At 37.0% G+C, this 22661-nt stretch overlaps 2 protein-coding genes and 1 long non-coding RNA gene across 3 annotated transcripts; 2 read left to right on the plus strand and 1 right to left on the minus strand.

Moving 5' to 3' along the window:
• The first annotated feature begins 10493 nt into the window (after positions 1-10493).
• Positions 10494-11537, plus strand: LOC139195934 (uncharacterized). Its single transcript, XR_011581014.1, has 2 exons — positions 10494-11228; positions 11319-11537. It is a non-coding gene; the product is annotated as an uncharacterized lncRNA (long non-coding RNA).
• Positions 11538-16724: 5187 nt separating this feature from the next.
• On the plus strand, positions 16725-18822 carry LOC103445251 (NAC domain-containing protein 6-like). The gene is made up of 3 exons (XM_008384246.4): positions 16725-17005; positions 17112-17380; positions 17958-18822. The coding sequence occupies exons 1-3, from the start codon at positions 16816-16818 to the stop codon at positions 18375-18377; spliced, it is 879 nt and encodes a 292-aa protein (XP_008382468.3). The 5' UTR covers positions 16725-16815; the 3' UTR covers positions 18378-18822.
• An 874-nt stretch (positions 18823-19696) lies between these two features.
• Positions 19697-20820, minus strand: LOC103445252 (uncharacterized). Its single transcript, XM_008384247.4, has one exon. The coding sequence runs from the start codon at positions 20624-20626 to the stop codon at positions 19790-19792; it is 837 nt and encodes a 278-aa protein (XP_008382469.3). The 5' UTR covers positions 20627-20820; the 3' UTR covers positions 19697-19789.
• Between the last annotated feature and the right edge of the window lie 1841 nt (positions 20821-22661).

Genomic DNA, 22661 nt, shown 5'->3' on the forward strand with positions numbered 1-22661 from the left:
AGGGAGAAAGCATGATATGAGATACTCGTGCTCTCAACCTTTATGATATGAAATACTTGTGCTCTGGATGGGTTGTTTGCAGGAGTATCCCAGGGGATGAAAAATACAGAGTGACTTGAGAGGGTTTGTTGGAAAGCCATTTCAGCGAGATGAAGAAGTACTGAGAAGGTGTGCCTTTGCTGTGGAAGGCGAAGGTAGATACTTATAGGGCTTTTCTTCACAACCGGAACTATTCTCTCACTCATTGTCGGCAGCCGGTGGATGGATGAATAGTACAAATTACGCGCTTTCTGACAAAGCTGCCCGTAATTTCCGCAAAGCTGCAAGTTGCATGTGACGAGTGACGACACGTCTGGACAAATTGATCTTTTGAAATCCGGGGGTCGGCTCGTGGTTTCTGAGCAAGCCCATTTTTTGAGAAATGAAATGCCTCTTTTGAGAAAAGAATCCGACTTTTGAGAAAGGAGCATCGACTCTTCGATTTGCGAGATGACGTTTCTTCGATTTCTGAGGAGCGCCTCTTTGATTTCTTCTTTTTATAAAGGCATTAATTTTGTTCCACAACACACTTGAGCTCCCTCCTGTAAACACTCCCTTCTTGCACTTCCGAAATCTTAATCTATCCGATCTCTTCTTTCTCCAAAACCTCTGAAAAATGTCTGGCCTTCTGATCGTCGTTTTGATTTGAACCTTGGTGAAGGTGCAGCCCCGCCTTCTCCAGACAACATATGGCGCCCGTCCTTCATATCCCCTACTGGTCCTCTCACCGTTGGGGATTCGGTGATGAAAAATGACATGACTGCTGCGGTGGTGGCCCGAAACCTTGTCACCCCCAGAGATAACAGACTGCTCGCTAGACGGTCTGATGAATTGGCGGTTAAGGAGTCTCTGGCTCTTAGCGTGCAGTGTGCGGGTTCTGTGTCCAACATGGCCCAACGCCTATTTGCTCGAACCCATCACGTTGAATCGTTGGTGGCTGAAATACAGAGTCTCAAAGAGGAGATTAGAGGACTCAAGCATGAAAATAAACAATTGCACAAGCTTGCACACAGTTATGCCACAAACATGAAGAGGAAAATTGACCAGCTGCAGGAAACTGATGGTCAGATTTTACTTGATCACCGGAGGTTTGTGGGTTTGTTCCAACAGCATCTGCCTTCGTCTTCTGGGGCGGCACCGCGTAGTGAAGCTCCAATTGATCAACCTCTGATACCTCCTCCTTCCGTGGCCCCACCGACTGCTGAGACTCCGCCAACTACTGCAACTCCGCCGACTACTACGACCTCTCCCAAGCAGCCTTTGTGAAGGCTCTTCCTCTTGTATTATGCTATGTTTCTTTATTTCCCAGATTCCTGTTCATTTCATGAAGTTTAATGTCAAAAATCCCTTGCATATTTGTTAATATTTCAAAATAGAAAATCATAACCAAAAATAATTAAACAAGTAATAAAATTGACAATCAAGCAGAATAAATGGGTTGCCTCCCTTAAAGCGCTTGCTTTAATGTCTTCCAGCCGGACGATGAACACCTTCACTTCTCCTTGGAACCCACGGCATGCAGTGGGATATCCTCCACAACATGCTCCATAAAGTTCTCGTAGATTACATCCTTGAACGGAAATGGATAGTGATGTTTGTTGATGGGTGCGTTGTGTTGCCTAAGGTTCATGTTCATACGGCCACCATCGGGGATTTGCTTGGGTACCTGCACCAAAGAAGGGAACCACCTATCAACTTTAAATGGCATTGGATTTGGATTAGGTGGCTTACCTATGTGATGTGATGAAGTGGAAGCAATGTGAACATTCTTCCCCATGGTGCTTTCGGCCACTTTGAGCATTTTGAGGGCAGTGGCTGTATGCTCCTTGTACTCCACTCCAATTCCCTCGTCTTGCATGATTCTTGATGCATCCTTCGTGCTTGGTGCTGAATGGTCCGGTCTTATCTTTTCAATTTTACCAATGGCACAACAAGAATGAACAATATTAGGAGTCTCAATGGATTCAGAAATTTTAAAACTAATCATGTCACCACCAAATGCCATAGTGACTAATCCTTTGGCCACGTCAATCTTCGTTTGAGCCGTTTTCATGAATGGTCTTCCAAGGAGGATGGGCAATGAAGGGGCATGGTCCGATTCATCCATTTCGAGGACATAGAAATCCGCTGGGAAGACTAAATGATCAACCTGCACTAAAACGTCTTCCAAAACTCCATTTGGATAAGCGTTAGATCTATTGGCCAATTGTATGATTACACCATCATGTTTAAGTGCTCCTAGATTCATAGATGCATAAACAGAATATGGCATAACATTAATAGATGCTCCTAAATCTAGCATGGCAGATTTGAAACGGGTATTACCAATGACACATGGAATTGTAAAACTTCCCAGGTCTTTGCATTTGGGGGGTAGTTTATGTTGCAAGATGGCGGAGACATTCTCACTTACATGTACCACCTCTTTCTCCCGGACACGTTTCTTTGTTGTACAAAGCTTCTTTAAACACTTGGCATACTTCGGGATTTGCTTTATGGCATCAAGGAGGGGAATGTTGACATGCACCTTTCTAAATGTCTCTAGAACATCTTTTTCCTCCTCTTCGTTCTTTGATTGCAAAAATCTGCTAGGAAAGGGGACATTGGGCAGATTAGTGTTCGAAATCACAACATTTGGAACATTTTTACCTGAGGTGGACGGATGGCATGTCTTAGATGGCTGCGGCATGGGTGATGGTACCCTTGCCGTGGGGTAGGTGTTCTCATCTTCTTCGAGTTGTATCTTCTCATCTTCCTTGTTTCTCACCTCTTTTCCACTTCATAATGTGATAGCCTTTGCAGATTCGAAGCCACCCATTGGATTGACCACCGTAGTGCTTGGTAACTTACCATTTTCACGGAATTGCCCCAAAAATTCGGCCATTTGGCCCATTTGCTTCTTCAGCTCATTAACCTTCTTTGCTTGGTTCTGCATTCCCTGCGCCATGGTGATTAATAACTGATATGTTTTATCATCATTCATAGACGTACCTGGGTTAGTTTGGGAAGATTGTGCCTGAGGAGGTGGTTGTGGTTCCATTGGCCTTGGAAAGAAACCCGGGGGTTGTCGGAATCCACTTTGTTGGCCATATTGTGGTACATCTCTCCATCTGAAATTGGGGAGGTCACGCCATCCCGGGTTGTATGTATTGGAGAAAGGATCATTCCTTGGTTGGTTTTGATTCCAATAACCCACAGCATTGGCCGATTCCCATCCTCCATTCTCAATTAATTGAGGGCATTGATCAGATTGGTGTCCTTGAATGGAGCATACACCACAGATTGTAGTTCCTTGCATTTTGGGGCCTTCAACCAACTGCGATAACATAGACGTAAGGTTAGCCATTTGGGATTGTAACTCAGAAATAGAACTTACCTCATTGACATGATGTGGCCGTGGGGTGTCTCTTTGCCCAACACCTTCATATTGTTGTGCATTGAGTGCTCGATTCGCAATGAGAGTTTTGGCATCCCTAGGTGTCTTATCCACTAGAGCTCATCCCGCGGAAGCATCCAACATTTGTCGTTCAAGTGGTAAAAGACCTTCGTAAAAGTATTGAAGAAGTAACTCCTCCTTCATCTGATGTTGTGGACAAGAAGCAACAAGTGATTTAAATCGTTCATAATAAGATGGAAAAGATTCACCTTGGCTTTGCTGAATTCCACTTATTTTTTTACGAAGAAGAATGATGCGAGAAGTTGGGAAAAACTTCTCCAGAAACGCCATCTTCATACTCTCCCAAGATGTAACTGTACCGGGAGCCAACTCGTATAACCAATCCTTGGCTTTGTCCATTAAAGAGAATGGAAAAGCCTTCATCTTTAAAATACTTCCGTCAACGGTAATTGGAGTCATACTTGAGCATACCACTTCAAATTCCTTCAAATGTTTGTTCGGATCCTCCATGGACAGCCCATGGAACTTTGGAATGTGGTGGAGCAAACTTGACTTTAACTCGAACTCTTCAGTTTTACCTTGAGCAGCCATGGGATATTGGATACACAATGGTGCGGCATTATCCAAACCCGAGGCGGCAAGCTCCTTGAGCGTACGGTTGTCCATGGCTATACCTTGCTCTTCTCCACCCACTTGTGTCGTGGCCTTCTCTTCAACCTCAACTTCTTGCTCTTCTAATTCAGGCTCGGGACTAGGAGGATTAGACTCTTGCAATTTATTTTTCCTTCTCAAAGTCCTCTCAAAATCACCGTCAAAGTCGGAGATATGCTCACGAACAGGTTGTGAGCTACGGGTCATAAACTAGTACCTAAAAACAAAGAAAACAAAACAAATCAGCAACTTAAACAGAAACTTAAACAAAATACAATAATTCGAAAGAAAACAATCCAAGAGATTAGCAAAGTTGCTAATCCCCGGCAACGGCGCCAAAATTTGATGTGAAAAATAAGTTAACACACAAAATTAAACCCTCTTTTTATCAAATGTTGTAAAGTATGTAAGTAGGGATCGTTCTAGGCCGGGGATTAGAAGGGATTGCTAAACACTTGAAAACTGACTTAAAAACATAAAAACAAAATTTAAAACACTAAACTAGACTCAAAGAATGCAAAACTATACTTTAAAATACTTAAACAAACATAAAACTCAAAACAGCAACCTAATGACTCAAAACTGCCTAAAAACCACTTTCTGGGCAATTTTGAGAACCTAACAAGAACTTGGACGAAGTTGGATGAAAACTTGAATCAAAACACTTAGAAACACAAATCAAAACACTTTCTAACTAATCTAAGACTTCAAAATAAAGGGGGATTTGTTTTGGACGAAAATTGAAAACAAAACAGATTGTAAAACGTTTTTGGATGAAAAGGATGGATAAAAGGCTAGTTAGGAGGTTCTTCTCCACACATGACACACTTGCAAACAAAATGATTTTCAGTTGTTCTTTCAATAAATTATGAAACTCAACACCCCAAGTTAATTAGATACGCTTAAATTAACCTTCAAGTTCTCTTTAAGTTAATGAATTGGATGGAAAAACGCATACAACAATTCAAAGCATTCCTCAAAGGTTCCTTACGTGATGAGCACAATAAAGATACAATCAAGAATTATGAAGCACAATGAGAACTATAAGTGTTGACGAGGCATTCGTTACTATGATGAGCATGAAACTAGTGTCAAGAATTCATTCAACGCGATCGTTTTCAAGCGACCTTCACTACTTGTGATTATAAGATTGTAACTATTAGGTGAAACTCCCTCATAATCTAGCATCATATTCATGCAAGAAAACTAAGCGTGCACTCTCAATCAACATACACAAATAATTTATCAATCAAGTAGATGAACGAATTGAATCTGCAACTTATGAAATAACAACTGAATGTAATCAAATCATATTGCAAGCATGTACATGGTTTCGAATCACCCCCCAACTAAGGGGGTTTAGTTCCTCATTCTTGCAATACAAAGATACATAAAATTAGACATTAAAATCAAAGGAAAGAAAACACCTAAAATGCTCCAACTTGGAAAGCAAGTGCATCAATGGATCTCCCTTCCTCCTTGTTGCGGCATGAAGCTTGTGGACAGATTTTTGGGTGGATTTATGGTGTAGAATGGATGGGGAATGATATGGAGGGGTTTAGGGTGAGTGTGGAAGAGTGTTTGATGGTTGGAAGGTGGTGGAGAACTAGGCAAAGAGGGTGGAAGAAGGTGGAGTGGCTGTTATGTTTTCTAGGCACTAAAATGGTGTTTTTGGGGTGTTTTGCTTCATAGGGTGTGTATGGACGAATTTCTGTGATAAAATTATGAATATGGGGGATTATTCTTTGGCCAAGGGGTGTAAACATGTATTTATAGGCCCCAAAAACCTTAGAAAATCAGGTTAGGCTAGGGATGAAATGCATGGCAAGTTGGTGTGTGTGGTGTGCAATGGTCCAAGGGTGAAAATGAAGTGATGATGCAAAGTGTGAAGGGTAAAATGGAGTGGTGTTGCAGCTAGGGAGCATGAATGATTGTGTACATTGCATAGAGATGGAAAGGGAGGTGAAATGTGTCAACAAATGGGTCAAAGGTGCAACAACATGTGTGACACATGCCATTGGATTCCAAATGTGAATGATGGAGCATCAATTGGTGCATGTAATGGATGTAAAGGTTGTCTAAAATCTAATGGGTGAAGGGAACAAGAGGTATCAAGCAATTGAGTGAAATAATTAAATGAATTAAAGCATGAAATCAGAAATTATGTAGGGGACAAGAGTTATCAAGCATGGCATGGGAATCCAAAGGGAATTCTATGTGTTTTGCATGGCAAGGAGTGTGCAACTTGGAGTGACAAATTTTTGGGCTGAATTCTTTATCTTTTGGACACTAATTCTTCACATTCTTGGCCTCTTTAGTTCTCAAATTCGTCCATCCACTTTGGCCCATGCATTTGCTATCCATTCCAAGCCCGAAACATGCTCCAAAGGCCTCCGAAATGCATCTTCTTGCATACTTTGTACTTAGAGTCTTTCACTTTGCATGTGGGCTTCTTTGCATGTGTATGAGTTGTCATTGTTTATCCTTGCAATTACACACACACACTTGCACACACATATGCCCAAAACGTCCATCCTCATGCATGCAATCCATTTGAGCCCAATATTGATCCAACATGCACCAAAATGCACTTTTCTTGACAAGGTTGTTATTAAGACCTACAAACAAATGAAAATGGCTTTAAACACTAAAATAACTAAAGAAACACAACGTAACCGCACAAGAACAAGCCAATTAAGTCGCATAAATATGCTCCTATCAGATAATGGTTTGCTATCGGTCAACACTAACATATGTTGGTATAATGACGACCCTTACATTTTGGCAACAATGGCTAAACAAATTTTCTATATGGATGACCCTAAGGCCAGGAGGGGATGGAAAATAGTTCAAAAGATTGAGCACAGAGGGGTCTATGATATTGCAGACCGAGATCCTGCTGCCGATAACGATTATGGTGATGTTGCTGACCAACAATTAGAGACTTTAATGGCATTCGATGCAGATACATTGCGGGATATGACTATTGTACAAGAACTGTATCAGGTAATTGGAGGTCCTGAAATTGAAATATTGATTGATTCCATTATGATTGACCTCGAGGATCTACTGCGATACAATGCACCCGAGCGGGCAAACGATGATGTTGATGTGCTTACAAACGAGGAGGAATGAGAGTCTGAATCTGACGATAGTGATGATCTTTATTTTAGTTCAGACGAGGATTAATGAAAAATTGTGATGTATATTAATTAAGGGGGCGTTTGTTTGCCCTCACTAAGTGGGACTGAACTGGATTGGACTAAGAGTTAGTGTAGTCCAGTGTTTGTTAGCAGAAGGGACTAACTTTAATGAGATTAGGTGGGACTCGCATGAACTAAAGAGCTCACTAAGGGATCTTAGCGAGAGACCCCGAAAAGCATCGGACTACTAAGACCGTTTTTGCGTTTTGCAAAGTCTCAAGAAATCCAAGCGTTCCCAAGTCACCTTCGTCTCTCACTTCATTGACTCCACAAATATTTGTTGCGCAAATATTAAATTTATTATTATTTTTTTTAAACTGGTTGCGCGATGAAAGTTTAAACATCTTCGTCGCGCAAACATGTAAAATTTTGATTTTTTTTCTTAGAATTGGGTGCTTTTGTATTTCGGTGCCTTCAATTCATTTGACTCTCTCTGTCTATCTCAGACTCAAGCTCATCTCTCTCGTTTGTAATTCGAACTCCTCTTAGACCCAATCTCCTATTTCTCTATATCTCCATTCAGTCAACCTCTTCACTATATCTCTCTCTATCTCAGACTCAATCTTAGTGTCTTCCTCTTTCGCACTCCTTCGGTTTTGCTGTCTCTTTGTCACTCTTTGTCTCGAAACCACAACACTCCGACGCCACACCGCACGCAACTTTACTAGGTAAGGACCCAATCTCCCTGAATTCATCTCCCTTAATTCAATTATTTATAAGTGCAATTTTTTGAATTTTGATCTTCAATTGTTTTAGTTACAACATTTAGGGATTTAGGGTTGGAATTGAGAATCCTAGGTTAGGGATTTAGGGTTAGAATTGGGAATTATAGTCGCTCACAGTGTAGGGTTTTTGAATTAGGGTTCAAATTACAGATTTACAAGTTGGGGATTTTTTTTATTTAGGGTTTTAATTATGAGAAATCGGTAGGGAAAGGAATTTAGATGTTCAATAATCGTTGATATAGCCCTGTGTTAGATTGGTGAATGTTCTGAATTTTTTTTATTTTATTTATAACAAGCTAACAACTAATACTATTCTTTTTTTTTAGTTGGATTGGTGAATGTTGGATTGCTGAATCGTACTATATATAGCCATGTGTTGTCATTGTCATGCGAAAAGGAACCCTAGCTATGAACATCTTGTAATGTGATTCAACGAAAAGGAAAATTAAAGTGAATTTGGTTGTGTTCAATTCCCCAATTTAGTTGATAGGACTCCAGGGAATTTCCTAACAGTTCAAATTGATCTTACCATTACCCTGTGTAAAACTAGAAACGATGCAGCTTTGAATTGTTTAGCTAAGAAGGGAAACGAAAGTAGTTTAGTTCATAGATGATAACCTCTACAATACCACTTTAGATGTAAGTATTGCTTAACATATATATATATATATATATATATATGTGTGTGTGTGTGTGTGTGTAAGTATTGCTTAACATATACATATACAAAATAAAATTAGTTTCATTATCAATGATATTAAATACTAATCTTATAGCGATATTGCACAGTGTAGAAAAACATGAATGATACGATGAGAAAAGGAGTAGTGCTAAAGTATGATTAGGACATTCCCAATTGCATTATATTAGTTGGTCTAACAGGAAAAGGCTAGGTTCAATTGTTTAAGGATGTCCTGTTTCATTTGCTGAACAAAGCTCTCACTCACTTCATCACAATGTCACTGTCTGTTAGTCTTTTTTCCAGTCATATTTAGCAAGGAGCTGTCCAAACATTAGTAGTGGGATATGAGCATGATTAACTTAGGATAATAAAAAGATATTCAACAAGCATCACCTGCATGCATAGATTCCAAAATAAAAGCCCCCTAATCCTTGCTGTACCAAAAGCATGAAACCTACATTACAAAAGAAAAAATTGAAATGAATTACATCTATATAAGTTCATGTCCTCACACTATTTTCATTTACTTTTTATTCGAATTCGCACCAAGGTATTGAGTGATTTGAATGGTTTTAGATGATGACATGGGTCATTGGTTAATGTATTACATGTGTCATAAGCTAGTGAGTTGGGTAGTTATAAGGATTGCTTAGTCATTAAGCTTTGTATCTAGTATAAATAGTAATATTCTTCATCGCATCTATAAGTGATCTTCTTTAGTGCATAAAAATGTTGTATGCCCAAAAGTGTTTGAAGATTATTGATTTGATCATATTTTGGCTTTAACTTTGTAATGGCGCATACATTTGAAGATTACTGTAGATGGGTAAATTTGTTTGTTTGTTTTCATGAAAAAACATGTTCCTTGCAATACTCAATTTTATTCCTATCTCAGGTTTTCATTCACCTAATATATGTGAAATGAAATGCATATAATAAGATGATATCTAAACAGATTCATGATTGTTTTTGTAGATGTCGAATTTAATATCAAACCGGCGGGTAGTTTGTAGGCGTAGTCATACACCTTCTCAAGGAGGTAATGTTGCTGCCACCTCTACACCTGATATGGCCATGATGGGTGTCCCTCTGGTTGTGTCTTTGGGGCCAACGGTGTCTACGGCTACTGCGTCATCAACTTCTTCGGTGACGCATCCTATCCTAAGTGCCCGACAGACTTATCGACGAATTTGGACTTCTGAGGAGGCTCAGCCGTTTGGTGACTTCATCTATTCATGAAGAGGGGTCCCAGACAGGTAAGCTTGCTCCTTCCCTCCCTCCCACCTTCTCTTCCTCTTCTGGTGTATATTAGTGTAGAATTTCGCTTATATGTAAACACATTTAACAAAAATAAAAATAAAAATAGGGAACATATAATTATGGAGATGCTCATTTAAAATGATTCTATATCCTTGATTGTATAACCCGTTGAAGTACTTCAAGCACAATAATTGTTTTGATCTTGTTTTCAAAGAGCATCATAACTAAATACTATTCTTGATTTTTGAAGAAACTTGTATGATTCGTAAGAGCTAAGGACACCTCCCTAAAAAACCAAATGTGATATAAAAGGAAGCATATATTAGCTGATGTAAGTATAATTTTGTTCACTGAAACATTAAGCACAAATCTCTCATTTATTGTAGAATATGTTTATACAAAATGCCTCTTGATTAGCAGCCACCTTATGCACAAAAATTATAAATATATATATATATATATATATGTAAAGAGCATATTATCATGTACGTGTTAGAGAATGACTTAGTAACTTGAGGCATAAAGTACAAATTAATGTGCATTATTAGTTGCAGATAATCAAACTTCCACTTAAAAGATGGATATTCAAAATCCAACCATTTCCCTTGAAGTATATAATGTGAACTGGTCTTGTGTAATTAAAATGTGAACCATAATATAATTAAGGAATCTTATCCTCTCTAATAATTGAGCAGCAAAGTTAAAAATATTTGATGCAAATCAAACTGATCTTTTAATTTATGCAGAGAATAACATGCATGCTAGCTAGTTATTTTGAATTGTGATTTTGACCTATATTAATGATTGTTAAGTAGCATTGAGAAGTCATATCAACAAGTTGTAAATTTTGTTTTAATGTTCCCAGTTGGTATAAACTGGTTGAATTGTTGAGTGGATGTGTTGTTTTTGTTGTTATATTGTGTGCAGGTTTTAGGAAATGTTATAGTTTTAAGGGAGGTTCTGCCGAATTTTCGGTAGAAAATAGAATGCATCTAATGTTCAGTTTGTTTATTTGGTAAGTCAAAAAAAATTAACAAAAAAAAGCCCAAGAGCCCTTGCAGACTACAAAAGACTACACAAACCACTCGCACCACGACCCAGAAGATCACCATTATGTGGGATCTTCGACATCATGCGGCTACAACAAAGGAGCAGCATAGTGGGTTGGCCACCGATGTTGGCTACGTTATCAAGAACCATTGCCCCTTAGGTGGGAGTCATGGAGTGCTATGCCACAAGAAACCAAGGATGCTATGCTTTATGAATCATCGGTAAGTATTTTCAACCTCAAATACTAAATTTTTATTAAAGTATACAAAGATTATAAATTTTAACTACTATTTATTTGTTGAGTTTTGCAGCATCACTATGAGCTCTCCAACCTCGATTCCAACCAAATGGAGTACATCAGTGACCTTTGCTCTAGTAGGTTCACTCAATGGAAGAGCGACCTCTACAAGCATTATGAGCTATATGACCGTCCAGAGGTCGCTCTAGAAGTTGGGTGCCCTATACAGTTGCTAGACTGTCGGGATGAATGGGAGTGGCTCTGTGGCCATTTTCAAGACGAGAAATACTTGGTATGTATAATTTATATTTCAATAATATATTAATAAAAAAATTTACAATTTATAAAAACAATTCATTTTTTCATTGATTTATTATAAATATCTAAACTAATATGTTTTTTAATTCAACAGAAAAAAGTGAAGGCAAACTCGAGCAATCGGTCGAAGAAGAAACTTCATCACCGATCCGGTTCACGACGCTTTTCTTATAGGTTGGAGGAGCGACGTAAGGTAATTGTATATTTATTTTCAATCTTTTTACTCTTTATTACACAATTGGTAATCTATGTTAACACTTTAATTTTTGTTTTTCATGAGGGTCAAAGTTCCCTGAAATTGACATGTTCAAGGAGGTGTACGTTCGGCCCAGGGATGAGTTGACGGAGCAGCTTCATGTAAGTTCTTTCAAATTTATAATATTCAATTTGTATTAATATTAATTACATGTATATTCAAATTCATTTATTTTTTTCATTTTTCTAGTCCACCATGGTGGAGAAGGGCTAGACAATTTTGGAAGAGGTGGCTTCCCAACTTCCCCTAAAGACCCTGATTGAAGAAGTGTTTCCCCCTGAGGATGCTGGGTTTTAGATCATGACCGACACACTTGATCAAACCCTCGATCGTTGGCATGGGAATGTTCACCGGGGGCTTGGGAAAGCCCGCCTTTAAGACCCATCTGCCTCATCCTCCAGGTAGAGAACTGAATAGGTTGAAACGCTGACATTTAAAGTGGCAAGCTTGAAGGAGCAAATTATGGCCCATCAGTCTCAGATTGCGGCCCAAAACAATTTGATGCACCAAGTACATCGTGCATTTCGGTTCTCTGGCATTCAATTCCTCAATGTTGAACTACCTCCAGAAACGACCTCCCAGCCTCCTGTTCCAGCAGCTATATCCTTCCAGCCCCTCGTCACAGTAGCTACGACCTCCCAGCCCCCCAACACAGTAACAACACCACCAGCCGGCGATTATTCCGTCGCAGACTTCTTTTTTTAGTTTTGTTTTAAATTGTTTTCGAATTTAAAAATACTTTTTTTCCATTTTATGTACATTTACAATAAATTTTCAATTCAATATTCTTCTTTACATTTTCTATTTTTATTTTCATTAAATTCATTTTTACATAAGCGAAAAAAAATTTTTTTTATAAAACTAATTTATAAATAAATAATAAATTACTTAAAAAATGATTTTAAAATCTTACTGTGATGACCTCTATATCTGTCACGTAAGAGTTTGTGGGTCGAACCTACATGTTCGTCGCGCAAGAGTTTGTGGGTCGAACTTGAATGTCCGTGGTGCAAGACTTTGTGCGTTGAACCCGTGTGACCGTCGCGCAAGAGTTTGGGGGTCGAAACCCAGTTTCGTTGCTTGGTACATGCAACGACCACAACTTCCGTCGCGCAATCTTCATTTTGCTCGACGAAGACTTTTCCTCCATCGCACAATGCCTGACGTCACGAGCTTTGCGAGACGGAGTCTTCGCAGCCCAATGTTTCCGGCGATGGTTTTTTTCTTTGTGCAACAATTTTCCCTTCGTCGCCCAAGAAGTTATTCCTAATAATGTACTTGTTCATTTTAATAGGTGTTACACGACACGGCCTATTAAGATATCGAATATGACATGAAAACAACACAAATATGAGAACGAGAAGGCCAACTGGAATAAAGGGAAGGCTGGAATTCTTTTGATAATTACTCTTCTGGCTTCGTCATGAGTAAGTTGGTGTAAAACATGACACGAAAATGTTAGGTCTATTTAATCCTTTTATTTCATGTTCATTCATATGTTGTAAATAGGAGTCCATCCTTGTAATTAAATAGAGTGGAAGACACTGATCAATAATAGTCAAGACTTTTTTTTTTTGGTGAACTAATAATCAAGACTTTTGAACCTAGAACTGAATTCTTCTCCTGCAACCTTCACTTTTCCAAGGCCTGGTGCAAATTAAATATATTTTATTTGACAAGTTTGATACAATACGATTAGTTAAGATAACAAATATTACACGAAAATGACACAAACGCAACCCATTTTCCAGGCCTATCTAATCGTGTATTAAAATGTGAACATCCAATTAAAACTGATTAGTAATAATGTAAGTGCAGAAGTGAAAAATCGGTTATTCTATCAGACAAGGTTTTAATCTTTACGTGTGAAGTTCACACACTCATCAATTACACACATCTGTTATATTCCGTCACTTGAGACATCATGCTCCAGAATTTGGATTTTATTTGATAGATGGATACATGGTTGGATTTCATTACAAATTACATCTCAAATTAAATCTTAATTTACATTATAACAGATTCTTCCATCAATTATTGCTGCTCCAAAGCTTGAGAAAGTTCGAGGAAATAGCAGAAAAATCAAAGGGCAATGAACAGGTAATTAAATTTGTAACAGTTTTCTTTTTTCTTTCAACTTAAAGGCAGAAAAGGAAACAAGGCCTCAACACTCAACAGCATGTAATAGGGTAGAATGATGAGAGGACATATTGAAGTCTTATCGTTTAATTAGAAAGATAGAAAGACTTGTTGAAGTCTTCAGAAGACTTCCAAGTCAAAATTTCCATCAGTATGAAGCCATGAAAATGAAATACTAATTACCGTTCTTTCTATTCTAAAGAAACCATTCTCTATGTATTTTGGCGAAAGAAGGCTGCAATCAACGCGGAGTTGCTTTGAATAATTAACCACAGAATTTGGAAAATCTTGTGTTTTGTTTTTGTCTAGACTTTTTGAGATTAAAGATTGAAACACACTAGTTGTAATTAAAGAATTATTAATCGCAAAATCTTGCATAAAATACAACCACTATGTGCCTATTGATGAAACACTTGGCCGCAAAAGAGAGGAATTTCTTTGTTAATGATTAACATCTAAATCATTTTCCCCTGGACTTCTCAAGTCAACCCACCTTGGCTACCTCTTTTTTTCTTTTTTTGTTCATCTATCTTAATTTAAAGTATAAGATTTCAGCAATAATCCCAAAGTTTAACCATGGACTTCCAACTTCCGAGCTAATTTTTATTAGAAATAGAGTGAAGGTTGTATCAGAAATTATGGACTCTATCTTTTAATAAAGTTTGTAATTTATGGTTAATTCCCAATATTCTAACTTTAAAAATTAAGTCTTAACTATAATCCTTTTAAAATCGAAAGGTATATTTCTTGGGAGGCAGGGAGAGTGTATATCAGCAAGTCTACAAGAAATATTTGAGCTTACTCTATCTTAGTAATTCGAAAGCATATGAAAAATTCAAGAAAATCCTGTGAAGCGGCATGCCAAGCAATATTTTACGTGTCCTGATTTTAGGTCTATTACGAAGGATCTATTCTTTTGGTTGGATCATACGTGTTAGGACACAAATGTGCAAAGTTGGAGAAAACACGTTTTGGAATACATACAAAATGAGCTTAATTATGGGCACTTCTCTTTCACAAGATGGTTTTGTAAGTGTAAATTCCTCTTTTATATATATAAGCTCTATTTTACAAACAAATGATAGGATAATTACACTAAATTCATCTAAATTACGGAAATGAGAGATTCAAATTTGAGTGCAGAGTGTAAAACAAACTGTTCTAGTGCACTTAGCTAAATTCATGTCTGGCATGTATAAGACCTATTGATATCAAGAGTCTGGTTCCACCAAATAACTTATTCATATATATACTTCACAAACGAGGTGGCTTGTACACTCAATTAAGATTGTCTCTATTACGTAAGAATGAAATGATGACTATCATACACTTAATTAAGACAATTTTATAAAGGAAAGCTCGGTATACCCATGAACTCTTGTGAATAAGTAATTTTTTTGTGGTTAGAAAATATGATGAACTATTATGATTTTGTTTATAATTTGGATGTTCTTGTTCTACACTGCATGATATGAATGCTTGATGTTGGTTCATTTTTAATATTAAATAAAATAAATTTATTATTATTATTATTATTATTTTTGTTAGTGGGAAAGTAAGTTTATTTGTCATTATTTGTGGTTAGTGGAAAATTAAGATGGAGTCTTTAGTTTTTCATCTTTTGTATCTCTTGTAATCATTTTTTTTTGTTAAATTGTGTTTATTATCCTGTTCACTAAGGGTGATAATAAACAATAATTATTAGCATTTTCCCATTGTCTTTTTATTTATGATCCCACTACCAATTTCCTAATAAATACAATCTTTATTCCTTCATACTTTGTATCTTTTACTTATATTGGCTAAAGAAGGGTGTTCTAGTGGTGGAGCTTTGGACTCTTATCTTTTTGTGCACAAAAGTTTGAGTCAAACACAATTTAATTGGATTGTTATATCCTTAAGGGAACAAGTTAAGAGATATACTGCTGCACTAGTTCGTGAACTTTTGTCAAACTGTAGTAGGCTTGAATCTTCTTAAGAAAAGCGAGATACCCGCATCTCAGCCTAATTGTCTAAGTGCTTCTTAAAAGAATATTACAATTTTTTTTTGTAATTTTCCCAACACTTGACATATACTAGCATTAGTTTTCGAGGTCCTAAGTTTTGTGTTTCCAGTTTTGCATGCAAACACTGCATGTCAGTTTCAACTCAAAGGACAAATAAGCCTTTTATTCCTCATTTTTCTTTGTGCATGTGAGAGGAAAGGTGGAGGAAGCTCAACATGTGTTGCTGAAATATGAAAATTAGCTAGAAGATGGTGATAATATTTTTTCCTACTTAGTATTGGATTCCAAGTATCAAGCAATTAGACTTGCTCAAAGTCTAAACTAAAACATTGAATGGACCATGCATTGAATGGACCATGGGACTAGCTGACTCCGTACATTTTGAACCTTTGCACCTATTTAGTCTTCATCATTTCATTTGCTTCAAAAAAAAAAATCTAACATTTTGTGGTAGATATTTAATTACTTGGAAAATATCACTGATCGACCTGCATGCATTCCTGGAATTTCCAGGTAAAAGTCCAAAACCCATAGAAAATACAAGTCAAGCAATTGGCAAAGACTTAACATGTCCATGTCACCATTCTCTCATGACTTTATGCCAAAACCGCGTGGGCCCATTTTGTTTGTGGGGTCGAGTTCCCCACATCACTCCAATTTCTAAAGACTGATAATTGGAGACCTGGTCAAGTGGGTCCCACACCCCGAAGGCTTCTCCATCAACAACATACGAAATCATGGGGGGCACCTCCCATCCCTTATAAATATTCTGTATAAGTGTGTATGTCTTCAGTGCACTAAACATTCATTCTCTGAATTACAGTCTCTAATTTACACTAATTGCATCTCCAATGGCAGCCAACACCATAAATCCTTATCATGAAATGACTCCGGAATTCGAACTTCCGGGATTTCGGTTCCATCCAACAGAAGAAGAACTTCTTGAATTCTACCTTAGAAGCATGGTTTTTGGCAAGAGGTTGCGTTTTGACATAATTGGTTTCCTCAATATCTACCGTCATGACCCTTGGGACTTACCTGGTACGTACAAACATTTTTGCTCATGCATATATACTGTCTGAATTTTATTGTTCAGGGCATGGTTGTGATGTGTAATTAATTAATGGGTGCTAATTATCAAATACAGGGTTGTCAAAGATCGGAGAAAGGGAGTGGTATTTTTTTGTGCCAAGGGACAGGAAGCATGGCAGTGGAGGAAGGCCTAACAGAACCACTGAAACTGGGTTTTGGAAAGCCACCGGCTCTGACCGCAAGATCGTGAGCCTCTCGGATCCAAAGAGGATCATAGGGTTGAGAAAGACACTTGTTTTTTACAAAGGGAGAGCCCCAAGAGGAAGCAAGACTGATTGGGTCATGAACGAGTATCGTTTGCCTGATAACTGCCAGTATCTCAAGGTAATTACTTGTTAATGCCACTTAATTTTTTTAATCGAGTATCTAATACCTGTTAATTTTCTCGCTATCTTTTCCAAAGTTTGAACATGCTTTAGGGGGAGTTAGAAAAGTCTTCTAACTAAGTCTTGTAATTCCTTGTTCATTGGTGTTTATCAAGGAGTCTCCAAGCATAGAAGTGTCTTAATCTTTCTATCTCCATCCACTTAAATTTGAAAAAAAAAAAAAATTCCTTGAGTAGTTTTCATGCAAACTACAAAAAAGTTTATATATATTTATTTTCTCAATCATTGAGTGTTTTTACTCAACGAATATTTTGTGAGTAACTGTTTTATGAAAAATTACACTTGTGGTAAGAGTGTGATGCAACAATGTGCACTTAAGAAATTTGACCGCTTTTAACCGAGTGAAACCTGCAACCTCATATAATCTGAGTCTCAATTACTAATCATTTATAGTGCTCAAAACTAAATAGATAGTTTCACCTTCACATTTAAGGAATATTGATTACGTAGTTTCATAGGTCAATTCTTGGATAGCAATCTAATGAAACTCTCTCTTTTTCTATTTATAAACTCAGGATATTGTACTATGCAAGATATATAGAAAGGCAACTTCCTTGAAAGTGCTAGAGCAAAGGGCAGCAATGGAGGAAAATCAGATAAAGGACTTTCATGCTTCCCCTAACTCATCATCTCCAACATCCATGGAGACATTCTCACTTGGCAGCCAAGCAATACAGGAAGCTCTGACCCCACAAATTCCCACAAAGCATGTAGTATTCAAGCAAGAAGTGGAAGATGCAACTCTAGTGGTAGCGCAAGAGCAAAAGGGTGAGAATGCAATGGAGATTAAAGGGTCTTCTCATCCCATATACAATTTACCAGAACTCCAAGTGCCTAAATTTAGCATGGACTGGACCCAAGACACAGTTTGGACCCAAATGAGTAGCCCTTGGCTTCAAAACTTGACCCCTTTGGCGAACATTCTCAACTTCTAATTGCTTCCATGTGTTAGGATAAAATAAAATTTGGGCTTTGTTAACCTAGACGAAAAGCCATTAGCCCTCATTTAGTCTTTAATTGGTAATCTAAACCTAAATGCGGCAATACATATAAAATTCGGATCCAAACATTCTTGTAGATAAATTTTGTTCACATTTTAGGACGTCTCGTCATCCCTCATCCGGTAAGTGATTAAGTGTATGCCGTTCTAGTTAAGGAACAACTTCTCAAGTTTTTTTTTTTCCATTCTTGTTTTTTTTTTCTTTTTTTTTTCTTTTGAGGGAGGGAGATATGGTATGTATCTTTTTTTTTTTTTTATTGATCCAGTATGTTATCTAGTATCTACACACATAATGTAATGGACCCTAATGGTAGGTAGGAGAGGTTTCATGGACAAATGGGCTGGCACATAAGGCAATAAATAAATTTTATTTTATTCCACTTTAAGCTTTTCTGTTTTTCTTTTGGGAAATGAGCAATAATGACACCCATACTATGTACTCTTACGAAAATTACACTTAAGTGATAATAGCTACAAAAATGACCCCTTTAATAGTTTTGGACGCAGAAAGAAGAGATTATCCATTACTTAATTTTTATTCTTATTTTTAGAGAGGTAAGTTAAATCTCTCTTTTATGTTTTTTTACTGACGACACAACATTGACATAACGAGAAAATAATGATGATATAATGACGAAATAATAAACATATTTTCATATTTTGTTGTAGGTTTCCAACTCTCTTTCTTGAGATGATTATTTTTAATAGAGTAATGTTAGGCAAACCAATTTTTTAAACCAAATTTGCAAACCAAATAATGTGTCACTAATAAGAAATAAGCACATTAGTCAACACTTAAGCAACGATGATATAATGACATAACGAGAAAACAACGATGATATAATGATGACATAATAAACATATTTTCACATTTTGTTGCAGGTTTCTAGCTCTCTTTCTTAAGATGATTATTTTTAATAGGGTACAACTAGACAGAACAAATTTTTAAACCAAATTTGCAAACCAAATAATGTGTCACCAATAAGAAATAAACACATTAATCAACCCAACACTTAAGTAATAATCTAATCATCAACAACCACATAATTTAGTTTACAAAATTTGGTCTCCGTAGCATTACCTTTTTTAATATTTGTAACTACATTGATGACTAGTGTGCCCTAATATTATTTTTGCAACAGAGCAAATTATTACTTATTATTAACTTAGTAAATTCAATTGAGTTTAATTAGTGCTATCCAGAAAGCCCCCAAAATTATCATCAAAGAATATCACTGCTCTGCAATTTAAGTAGGAGAAGGTAAAAATTTACTCAATAAACTGTATCAATTTGATATCAGATGATGTATATCTACATGTATACTTTTCATGTGCAAAATTTAATATCTAATTCTTGTGGTTAAGGATGTTGAGGAATGAGACTCTGGTTTTGATCAACTGCCTAAATAGGCCTTCAAGTCGTTCTTCGTGATCTTGAATGCATGACTCCAGATTTTCAAGCTGGTTTTGGGGATGAAATTTGCTTGTCTTGAGTGTAGCATCCACTTCTGCAAATTCATTTACTTCTGTTTCTTCGTTACAAGCTACTTTTTTCAAGTGCATCATCTTGGAGACCAATGACCAGCTGCTTGGCTTTGGCTTTGGCCCGGAGATGAAGGACAGTACTGATTCAAGCACCATGATGGTGACTGTTTCGACATCTCTCAACTTAATAACAATGTCAATAGTCTCTTGGTCCTTGTTGAGGGAAGATAAGGTGGATCGGTTTTTAATGCCCTTTAGATTCTTCAAAGCCTTTTGAATTGCCCTATTCAAAATCTTCCTGGAGCTTAAGTATTTGTTAACCTCACTTGTGAGAGTTCCAGATTCACCTCCTCGTGTTCTTCGTATGATTGATTGAAGATCCAATATGCATTCCTTGGTTTGCAAGACGGCATCCTTGGCAATGGCACAAACATCCAACAGTCTGATAGAGCCATCTAATAGCTCATTAGTGTATTTCTCATTTTGCTCTTGGGCTAAGGCTTGTTGATTGAGGGGCAACTGAAGCAACCTATCAACACAATCTTGCAAATCTTGTAAACCATTTAGCTTGTGGCTGATGGATGATGAAGATGTAGAGGTGGCCTCAGAAGACCTCAATCTGCACAAAAGTTCACCAACTTGTTGAGCGATCGGGTGTGGCCTTGAGGGGAAGCTGTTAGAGCGAGTGTGGAAAGCCATTTCTTCTGTGTGATTTGAGAAATTGAGAGAAAATAGAAGAGAATACCTTGTAGTTAATGTAAAATTGTGATGGATGAGTTTCCTTGCCTGTGCATATGCTTAATATATAGTGTTGGTTGAAGAAGGGGACATGGAATCTCATCCACTACAATCACCAGCCAAAAGGGTAACATGATCTAGATGGGATCTATATGTTTCGCTAGGAAATGCCCATGAATTGTCTCTTCCTACTCCAGCATTCCAACTCATGAAGTGATTTATTTAGCATGTATAATCTTAGAGTATCAATATTATAATGTAATTAAGCATTCATTAATTAACATCTAACACATGGAAAGTTCTAGCTAGCCATCCTTCTTATATGCTTAATTTAAATAAAAAATAATTTATGATGATCAATGTATGTGATTAGTAGTTCATCTTATTTTGGAGGTCCCTGATATGATTGCTGCACACGGAACAGGCAAGATCTGCAATCTATATTAATTTTTTACATTGCATTGTGTTTCTATAATGTAGGGAAATGGTTATTGCCAGATTAGTTAGGCGATGTCCATGTTATGTCTCCCCATCATTTGTCTATCAACTCATTTTAAATCACTAAGCATCTGAACCTTAGGATGACGCTCCACGGTATTTATATTCAAGTTGCACCTTTTCCTCACACAAGAAAAAGCAATACCTATTATTCTTTTTTTTTTCTCCTGTTATATGCAATAGCGATAATGGGATGAGGGATTTGGTTTATTTAAGTCACATAGTGAACTAGGGGTGGGTTTGGTTTAAATCGGTTCGGTTTTTTGCCAAAATCGAAACCAAACCGAAATTTCGGTTCGGTTCATTTTTTTTCGGTTTTTTTCGGTTCGGTTTTTTTTCGGTTCGGTTTTTTCCGGTCCAGTTTCGGTTTTTTGTTTTTTTTTCTTTCAAAAAAATGAAAAACATTGAAATTTTAAATTTTAACATATCCAACAATATCATAACATAAGCATTCTAACTAGAATCAAAGACAATGAAAATAAACATTTAAAGTTGAACTAAAATCATCAATCAAGTCTTCCAAAGTCTAAACTAACAACCTCACAACACAAAAATCGTACAAATGACGTAGAAAAGTTAAATTGTATGATGTTGTTCAAAGATCAAGGTTGTTTGCTTGTAATTGCATGTTGACAACTTGATTAGTAAAAGTAATGCGTGGGTGGATTTATTTAGTGTGTGTTGGAATTCTTTTCCATCACAAATTACCCAAGTAATCTACCCGAAATAAATGTTTAGGGATTATGTTACATGTTATATGAGAGTAGATTTGGAAAAGAAAGCTGGGGCAAAAGTAGATAGTGCTATGGAGATGGATGTAGGTACTTCAGGAGGAGGTTTAGTTCCGGAACTTTATATGAGGGAGAAATAATAGGTTAGGGTTTAGAGTTTTTATAGGCCTTTTTTTAATATTTTGAGCTTAAAGTTTGGCAACACATTGGGTTTAGCACATTTTAACTTACAAATTGGGTTTAAAAAATAATACCCAAAACAAATAATTAAATAAATTAATTCATTTAATTAATTCGGTTCGGTTTCTAGATCACTAAAACCGAACCGAACCAAAAGAATTCGGTTCGGTTTTTTCAATTCGGTTCGGTTTTTTCGTTCGGTTCTGTTTTTTCGATTTCGGTTTGGTTTGGTTTTCGGTTTTTTTCGATTTTCGGTTTTTTGAACCCACCCCTATAGTGAACCAGTAATAATAATTAGGTATCGAAGTGTCATTCATGTGAATTGAATATGTGATCTTGCAAGAACTTTAAAAAAATTGTGCTATTTTCTATATTGCCAATTAGTTTTATGGTGGAACCTCAACTTCCTCAACCTCTCACTCATAAGTGAAGAAGAATATCCAGAATTTTAAAGTTAGATAATGAAGAAATTGGGGATCCTCCACTATAAAATCAATTGACAATATGAGGAATAGCCTAAGACCATATAAGCCCTTAGCCAAGTCAATTCCTCACCGATGTGGGACAAATGTCCACACACCATCAAC

The sequence above is a fragment of the Malus domestica genome, chromosome 05 (genome assembly GCF_042453785.1).
Source record: "Malus domestica chromosome 05, GDT2T_hap1".
Taxonomy (NCBI): domain Eukaryota; kingdom Viridiplantae; phylum Streptophyta; class Magnoliopsida; order Rosales; family Rosaceae; genus Malus; species Malus domestica.

Excerpts from the sequence above, each read along its gene's own strand:
- LOC103445251 (XM_008384246.4), top strand. The coding sequence starts at position 16,816 with ATGGCAGCCAACACCATAAATCCTTATCATGAAATGACTCCGGAATTC. Across the intron at positions 17,006-17,111 it reads TGACCCTTGGGACTTACCTG|GGTTGTCAAAGATCGGAGAA; the intron begins GTACGTACAAAC and ends TATCAAATACAG. Across the intron at positions 17,381-17,957 it reads ATAACTGCCAGTATCTCAAG|GATATTGTACTATGCAAGAT; the intron begins GTAATTACTTGT and ends TTATAAACTCAG.
- LOC103445252 (XM_008384247.4), bottom strand. The coding sequence starts at position 20,626 with ATGGCTTTCCACACTCGCTCTAACAGCTTCCCCTCAAGGCCACACCCG.